Raw genomic sequence first — 8,966 nt, 5'->3', positions numbered from 1 at the left:
CCCTGATGTTGAGCAGTAGTTTTGTTAGTGCTGCCGTCTGTCTATCGGCTTTTGCACACGTACGTCTGACATGTTCGTTCCATATGAGTTTGTCGTCAAGCCATAGTATTTGACGTATTTCCTGGGTGTGATCGTAGTGTTTGGATTTGGAATTTGACGTTTCCTGGGTCCTCTATTTTTTGTTTTCTGAGGTGCTATATCCAGTCTACGATCTTTTCAATGGCTAGATTACCGTTACTGATAAGGTTTTCCTTCTTTTTGGATTCCACCACAAGGGCCAGGTCATCCCCGTATGCCATTGTGTATGTATGCCTTTCGGTAGGGTGAGTTTCAGGACACTATATTATCCATAGTACCGGTCCAAGAACTAATCCTTGAGGAACCCTTGCGACATTTTCCGTATCTGCTTTTCTACCAGCAATTTCTTCACTGTTAGATAGCTCTCGATTAGGGCGACCAGAGAGTCTCTCAACAATAAGGTGCCACTTTGCTGTATTGACATCTATCAAGACTACCACTGCCCATGTCTCAGTTCCCTCCTTGAGTTTCTCTACGACCTACTTTATCACCGCGATAGTTGATTTCCCTGATATGAATCCAAATTGATTTGGAGGTAACCCTCGTTTCGTTTCCAGTTCCGCTTCTAATCGACTCTTCAAGGTGTGTTCGTAAAGTTTACCCAGAACATTCAAAAGACAGATCGGTCTGTATTCAATTTTTGCCTCTATTGATCCCCCCTTCGGTATTAGGACCACTTTGCATTCTTCCATCTAGGTGGGAAGGTGCTTTCTGCCATCATTCCATTGAGCACTCTCAAGATCTTCTCTGGAATTGTGTTTACCGACATGCGCATTGCCTCTGGGAAGATCCCATCAGGGCCTGGGGATTTTCTGAGCTCAATTTTCTCACCTGCCCTTTGAATTTTTTCAGATGTAATCGGGGAAGCCTCCTCAGATGGATGATCATCTTAATCGATCTTCTCATAGAATGGAAATAGGTTTTCGACGATTTCCAGTTTTCCTCCAAGGTGTAATTCTTAAGGTGATTTTCTGTGCTTTAGACCCTCCGTTACTATTTTGTAACCTTTTCCCCATGGGTCCTCCTCGAGTCATTCACACAATAGATTCCATTGTTCTTTTTGACCTTCATTAATGGCCCTTCTTAGTGTTCTCCTCGTCTCTTTGTACCGTCGTTCCAATTCCATGATTACGCCCTGTTCTCTTTGCCGGCTACGGGCCCGTGTTAGAACTCTTTTAAACCGATAACATTCCTGCCACAGAGCAGAGATTTGGTCATTCCACCAGCACGATTGTAATCTGCCGCCTTCGGGTGTTTCGTGCTCCATAGCTACTGCTTGTGCTGATCTCATTGCTGTCACAAGTTGGTCCACGTCTTCTATCCCTTCCTCCAATATTTCCAGAGCATTTGTGATGACTCTCTTATCTATATAGTGCACCGGATGCCAATCAGTTTTTGTAGAATGTTTTTCTACGTCTATGATGTAGAAGATATACCTGTGCAGAATCATACTCTCATTCACGGACACTTGCCAGTCGAAGACTTTGGATGCCATTCCTTCCGAAGACAAAGTGACATCTATGTATGAAGCCTGTCTTCCTCTGACGAATGTCGGGGTATTTTCTGTGTTCTGCACTGCTAGGTTCAGAGAATTCATCCACTCGGCAATGTATTCCCCTCTGGATTCGGTATACTCGGAAATCCAGAATGTAGACTTCGCATTGAGATCACCGGCTATAATGAAGTTGGTATTTCTATCGGCTTTCTGCATTACTTCGTCTATATATGCCTTGAATTGCTGGCTGGTAATGTTTTGAGATATGTAGCAGTTGAATAACGCCCATTTGCCGAAGTTCATCTCCGAGTATCCGGCCCCACTAGTGTGTTTCATTATGCCAATCTTTCTGTTCCTGCATAGTGTGGCTGTGTCATTGGTAGCGTCTCTGATCCTAACCATACTCAGATTGTGCTCCTGAACCAGGACAATATCGGCTTTTCTTTCTTCTGCTACCTTCATGAGTAGGTGGTGCGCGTTTCTTCTCCTGGATTATGCTTAGACGGGTTATTTTCTCAGCACGATGGTGGGGGGGCATCCTTATGCTTTGTCACTAAAGATACTTCTGAGGAGTTCTATGGAGTCGATGGTTGCGTCATCATCCGAGCTATCTTGTCTTCTGTTATGTGGTGGTTCCGACTGGGAGTCTTCTACCTCTTCCAGTTCTGTTTCCTCTCTTGTTTCTGACGTGTGTGATGTGGGGGCCTCATTTGGTCACCATCTGCTTCTTCCATGTCCGTCGTTCTTTTTATCAAGTCTCTCATGGAATCCTTTTTTTCCTTTCTCTCAGTCGTGCTCTTTTTAGAGCTTCCTTAAATGCTGGGCATTTATTCGTTCCAAGTCCATGGCCCTCTATCTCGCATACCGGGCAGTATTCCATGTTTTCGCAATCATTTGCGTTATGTTCACTTTGGCCGCAATTTTCCTTTGTATGATTATACGCCTAGCATTTTGTTCATCGGTTGACTCTCAACCTCTTCTCCCCCTGCATCCGACAATTCCAATTCTTATGTCTTTTTCATCTAAGACTGCCTCAGCCATTTGTTGGTGGAGTACCAAAGCGACTCCCTCGTCTTACAAATAGCCTCTATAATCTCTTTTTTGTCGTGTCGGCTGACATGCCTCTCACATGGATAGTTTCGGTGGGTTGTCCCAGTTTTTAGGTCCTTAGCCTTCCGTCTTCTTTCAGTGTAGCACTTTTGGTCTCTAAAGTGCTTGTGTCCTTATCTAGTGTTAAAAGAAGCTTTCCCTCTTTCTTACTTACTTTTCGCCGTCGGGTTGGTTTTCACTTTGTCTTTCACCGTTTCCAGTATTTCTCTATAGCTTATCCCCTTTTCAGTAATGATGACGGCGTAGATTGGTCTGTCATCTTTGGCCTCAGATGTGTTGTTCTCTGTTGTTAATATTTTAAATTTTGTATGGAATTTATGAAAAATAGCTTACTCTTGTACCGTCATATCTTCTTTGTGGTGCATACTTAACTTTCTGTGTTGTATTGTCTCCTCTCTCAATCCTCTCAGCTTCTCCCATATCTCTTCCTCAGTGCCATTGTGAATGATTCTGACAACTTTTCTCTTCGTGCATTCCCCTGAGACCCTTACTGTTGCAGATTGTTCGATGATCTTTATTCCTTCGGTGAGGTTCCGGGAACTTATCCCTAAATTGCCTTTGTATGCTTTCCTCCATTTGGGGGTCTTTCGATTCTACAATGGCCACTTTTACTGTGTCGTTATCTGTGTGTAGAGGATTTCCCACCACCATCTTTGTGTTGGTAAAATACTTTCATTTCATTTCAGGTGTTTCAAGTTACTATATTCTCTGTAGTCCGTTATGGGTTCAAGATGTGTCAAGCTGGGGTCTGTTTCCTTACTATCATTTCCGGTTGCCTCGTAATCCATGTCCAATATTTGTTGCAGTTCTTTTGTCATCATTTGTGTGGTACCTCTTTAATTGTCTGCTATACTTTTAATTTTTTTGAGGTCGTTAGGGTCCTCTCTCAATTCGCGACTAAGGTCCCTTGACGCTAAATCCGGCTGTTTTGTCAATTCGCGCATTTTGTTCAATTGCCATTTAGTTCCCCTTTTTTTATCACTCTGTTCGATCTCCGGAGTTTCTGTGTCTGTCCTAGTTTGGTCTATCTTCCTTTTTTTGATAGACATTCCCTTATCCTCGTCCCAGGTTAGATCTACTGTTGCGACATTTGTATACATGCCTGATGTGTCTTTCCGAAAAGACCACCCTACTGTATTTCAAGATTCATCTATGGACTTGCCAGCCGTTTGGGATGACATTTCAATCTGCCTCGTCGCTTTATCAAGCTTGTTTGTTCGTGAACCCATGATGTTCGCCGAGATACTTCCTGTCGAGTTTTTTCTCGGACTTGTTCTTAGGCCAACCATTTTTGGTATGGTAAGTTTTGTCGGTTTTTTATTTCTTTCCGCCGACTGCGGTTTCATCAAAGCTGGGTTTACTTGTTTTTTATTGGTTTGCATTTGTGTTCCCACGAGCAGCTAGGGAATTATCAGTCAGCCCCTGCAGAGCCCCGCGGGTTGTCCGGTCCGGCGGGCATCGCTCTCGACACACTTACTCACCCCTGAGCCATGCATCCCTTCGGCACGATGGACTTACATCTTAGGATAATACCTTAGACCTAACCTAACCTAACTTTCTCTCTGAGAGTTAAATTCTACTACATTTTCCACGATGATCACAATATTATTGTAAATAGTGACGGCTTTCTTGCTTTTGTTGGTATTGTTGCACTTGCTATTGCGCAACCGAAACGATCCTTTACGACAACAGAGACGTTCAGGACAATGGTTGGACACTGATGAGCCGCCCAGTCACTGCCCAAAGACCCACTAAAAAAGTCTATGGTTATTGTATAATGGTCAGTGGCTGGTGTGAGTCCCTATAACTTTTTGAAACTGTACCAAATCATCACAGCAGAGTCCTACCGTAGGGAAATCGCAGGGAAAGTTTTTTTTATCGATGTCAAATCAATAACTGATCATTCTCAAAGAAGGAGACAACAAAACTGTCCATTCTGTTATGCACATACATTTGATTACTTTGTATTGTGGAAATGGTGTTGAATGGATACTCCTTCCATCTACCGTCGTTATTATCTTCATTATTAATCATTTCTGAAAAATATTTCATGTTCAACATGTGTTTCAGTCAATGCCTTGTATCCACCTTCAACATTAGACAACTCCAGTTTAACGCAAACAGTTTTGACGGCGTCCTATTTCAGTGCAGAGGATTTTGAGGGTTTTCAATGCTTTTTAGTATTCTCCCAACGTGTCCTTCAAACCTCAATATTTTATCTACCGATTGGATTGATGAAAGAGTTACAGAAAATCAGTCGTCAGCATATGTCAGCACACAATTTCAGATATCCATCGTCTAGTTGCCAAACTAGATCTGAAAATTCATTGATATTGTTCTGTACAGACAGTGTCACAATTTTAAATGGAAACTATTGGAGGAATCACCCTGAAAAAAGTCTAATAAATCATCGCTGGCCTTGGTAGAACCCAATTCAATAAACCGAATAAATAACGAACAATCACCATCTGACTCCAGATTAAAAAACGTCATAAATTCAGAAAATGAATTCCCCTCTACGTCCGAGCGCCATACCTCAATGAGAAGAGTTATATATATTTCAAGCATGTCGTGGAGATGATACACTGCAGCCGTAAATCATCGCAGGCCTGGATCTTTCTTAGCCCTCACACGGACTCGTTGAGCTCAGGAGCCCGAGCACGAGCAGGAACTGAATTATCGTGCAGCCTACTGCGATCTACTTTAATGCCTTCTGAGCACCAACAATAAACATGTGCTCGTAAAGATGATGAATTATATGGAATAGTCGTTGGAATTATTAACTTCATTGAACTTTATTGCATCTTTCTCCAAGAAACGTTGACTGCTTTTAATAGGAAACTTCAAACTCAAAATGTGTTTAGAAAAATCTAAACAACTTTTGATTGAAGTGCGATTTCTCAGGAAAGATTAACTATCGTAGAATTAGATTTCGGATTTCTACTCATGCATCATTATTTTTTCAGGATGAAATGATAGATTCTTGTAGAACTCCAATTGTTATCGGGAAAATGTTCTCATGTTCACCAGAAGGTGGAAAAATCTATTGAGATAAGATATTTGTTGACCTTTGAAAATTACAAAAATGTTTATGAGATAAATTCAGAACATAATTGTGTAGGTACGTCAAGACTGAGGTGTAGTAACATAAAAATGTTTATAATATTTGTAAAACTATGTGTGAATAGAAGTAGTGAATTCTGTAAAGATGAGATAATCCTAGAAACTAGGCGTTGTGTGAGGTAGTACGTTAAACAGACAGTACTATATGGTACTCAATATTTAGTGGTTCAATTTTTTTGTAGTGAATGTTATTCAACCACCGGTATGAAGTTATATAGTTCAATTGGCAGATAGACAGTCTGCTTCATTGTTTAAGTGTAGTTCACCCGAGGTAGTCTATACAATTCTTTATTACAGGTATTGTACTTGTGAATTTCACTCTCCGTAGTGTTGGCATTTTTTTTGTGTATCCACAAGATGGCTTCTGTGATATATAGATATATATATATATATCTATATATATATATATATATATATATATATATATATATATATATATATATACATGGAAGTGTTAAAATTTCCATTTTGATAAACAATGGTTTGGCATGTTCCCTTGATCCAGCCTTAGCCATAGTTCCAACCATTTTTTTTATTTATCAATAACCCCATATCAAAATCACTTCAGCTGATAATATTTCTCTGAGATTTCTAAATAAAAATTGACTTCTGGGAATTTTTTTTTGCAATTCCTGAATGTGTTCTTTCCAGTTCAGGTTGGAATCCATGTGAAATCCTAGTATTTTGACTGATGAATCACTTGCTGTATTTTTTCAGAAAGTTATTTCTTCGGTTCTGTATTTATCCAAGAATAAAATATTTGTTGAAATAAGCTTCACCTTATGACAGTGTCTCACCTGAAATTCTATCGATCTCTTCTAAAATCCTGCTTATGATTAAGAAAGTTGAGTCGTATGCGTACATAAATACATCTTCAGTGTCTAAGAAGGTTGGCAGATCATTCATATAGATTATAAACAACAGTGGCCCCAGGACTGTAATGATTGTTTCAATGAGTCGAAGAGCTGGTACATGTATCCGGTATTTATGGAGCTTTTCTAATAGGATGCCATGTGAGAAACTGTCGAAGGCTTTCGACAAGTCGCATAGGATTGCACGTGTATGTATTCCTACGTCTAGATTTTTTGATATCGGGTGAACTATCTCACTAACAGCTTGTGAAGGTAGGTATTGTGGTTTATTTGGATAGGGGGCATTTAGTTACAGTGATTTGTCAACAACATTGACATAATTCAGAATAGGTGAGAAAAAGAAATGATCAGTCGAGGAAGAGCTGTGTATTAGATTTTGACAATTTCTAAAGATGAAGGCAGATTAAGTATTGTATAACTTGTTTGTTCTTTTTTAACAGGCAAAATATTTGAATTCAACAAGGTACTGAATAATATAACTTCTTTCTTCGTGAAAAATACCTTGAATTTACGCAGAAACTTAACCGGGGTAAACTCAAAAGGTTGCCCCTTCTACACGTATCTGAAGCCCCATTACAATTTTTATATTTTTTGTATTGTAGACATGCCCAAAGGATGTCCATGGAAAATTGATTTTCCACCACAAAATCTACTCCCGTTTAATAATCAAAAGATAGTTATGCATCATGTAATCAAATGATTTTGATATGGTGCTCATAGCCGTGAATAATTATAGATTTTCGTTGATTGCTTCTACGATTTTTCTATGACAGAAATACGTGATTTTGTTCTTGCCTATTTTCTCTATAACTATAATATTCATTGGTTATCAATGTGACTTCAATGTTTATTCAAAACATTCAAAGAACTGACATGGGTTCGAATGGGTTCAATTCTTCATCATTTGCGAGTTCAAATCAATCTGGAGAAAAATGTTATATTTATTGAAAAAACAGCATCAAACTGAAGCTGAATAATGAGGAATGAATTTGGCAGCCTTCACGTTTGATCGTATTTATCACCACTGTGGGAGTTTTTCAGCAATATAGTCAATTTCATTAGCATAGAAAACATCAGCCTCCAAAAATATAGCGGTGCGGAAAAAAGAACCAAAATCCTTTTTCATAGCACGTCAACAAAATGAAACTGACCTACATAAAAATGTCAGCCTCCGAAAATATAGCGGTACGGAGAAACACTGATGAAAAAGTAATTTTCATATGTAAACATACCCCTTCTTACCCAGTGGGGGCTCCTCAGTTGGAATATCAAAAAATCCGTCATTATTGCACATCTACAATATGAAACAAACCTACATACAAAATTTCAGCCTCTGGAATTATAGCGGTACAGAGAAACAGTGATGAAAATGTAATTTTTATATGTAAATGCTCCCCTTCTCACCCAGTAGGGGCGTTCCAGTTGAAATATTTGAAAATCCTTTCTTATTGTACATCTACAACATGAAACGAACCTACATACAGAATTTCAGCCTTCGAAAATATAGCAGTACGGAGAAACAGTGATGAAAAAGTAATTTTCATATGTAAACGTACCCCTTCTCACGCAGTGGGGGCTCATCAGTTGGAATATAAAAAAACTCGTCGTTATTGCACATCTTCAACATAAAACAAACCTACAAACCTGAAAATATAGCGGTACGGAGAAAAAGTGATGAAAATGTAATTTTCATATGTAAATGAACCCCTTCTTACACAATGGGGGCGCTCTAGTTGAAATATTGAGGAATTCTTTGTTACTGCACGTCTACAACATAAAATGAATCTACATACAAAGTTTCAGCCTTCGAAAATATAGCGGTACGGGGAAACAGTGATGAAAAGGTAATGTTTATATGTGAATGCGCCTCTTTCCTTCCAAGGGGAAGATCGCCAGTTGAAATACTTGAAAATAATTTCTTAGTGCACATCTACAACGTAAAACGGACACCCACATATAAAATTTCATCCTCCGAAAATATAGCGGTACGGAGAACCAGTGATGAAAAAGTAATTTTTATATGTAAACGTACCCCTTCTTACCCAGTGTGGGCTCATCAGTTGGAATATCAAAAAATCCGTCATTATTGCACATCTTCAACACAAAAAAACCTACATACAAAATTTCAGCCTCTGAAAATATAGCGGTACGGAGGAACAGTGATGAAAATGTAATTTTCATATGTATATGCAACCCTTTCATTGTTAGGGGAGGATCTCCAGAGGAAATATCCGAAAATGGTTTCTTGGTGCATATGTACAACATGAAACGAACCTAAATACAAAATT

At 39.2% G+C, this 8,966-nt stretch overlaps 1 protein-coding gene across 1 annotated transcript; it reads right to left on the bottom strand.

Annotated features, from left to right (window-relative positions):
* Positions 1 to 1,108: 1,108 nt before the first annotated feature.
* LOC141480853 (uncharacterized) lies at positions 1,109 to 2,035 on the bottom strand. The gene has a single exon (XM_074171573.1). It carries the CDS (start codon positions 2,033 to 2,035, stop codon positions 1,109 to 1,111), a length of 927 nt encoding a protein of 308 aa, XP_074027674.1.
* Positions 2,036 to 8,966: the final 6,931 nt, after the last annotated feature.

Source organism: Leptinotarsa decemlineata, unplaced genomic scaffold (assembly GCF_025532065.1).
Source record: "Leptinotarsa decemlineata unplaced genomic scaffold, Ldec_3_MD MMD2_tig00000010_RagTag_RagTag, whole genome shotgun sequence".
Classification (NCBI taxonomy): Eukaryota; Metazoa; Arthropoda; class Insecta; order Coleoptera; family Chrysomelidae; genus Leptinotarsa; species Leptinotarsa decemlineata.
This window is presented reverse-complemented; position numbering and strand designations above follow the sequence as displayed.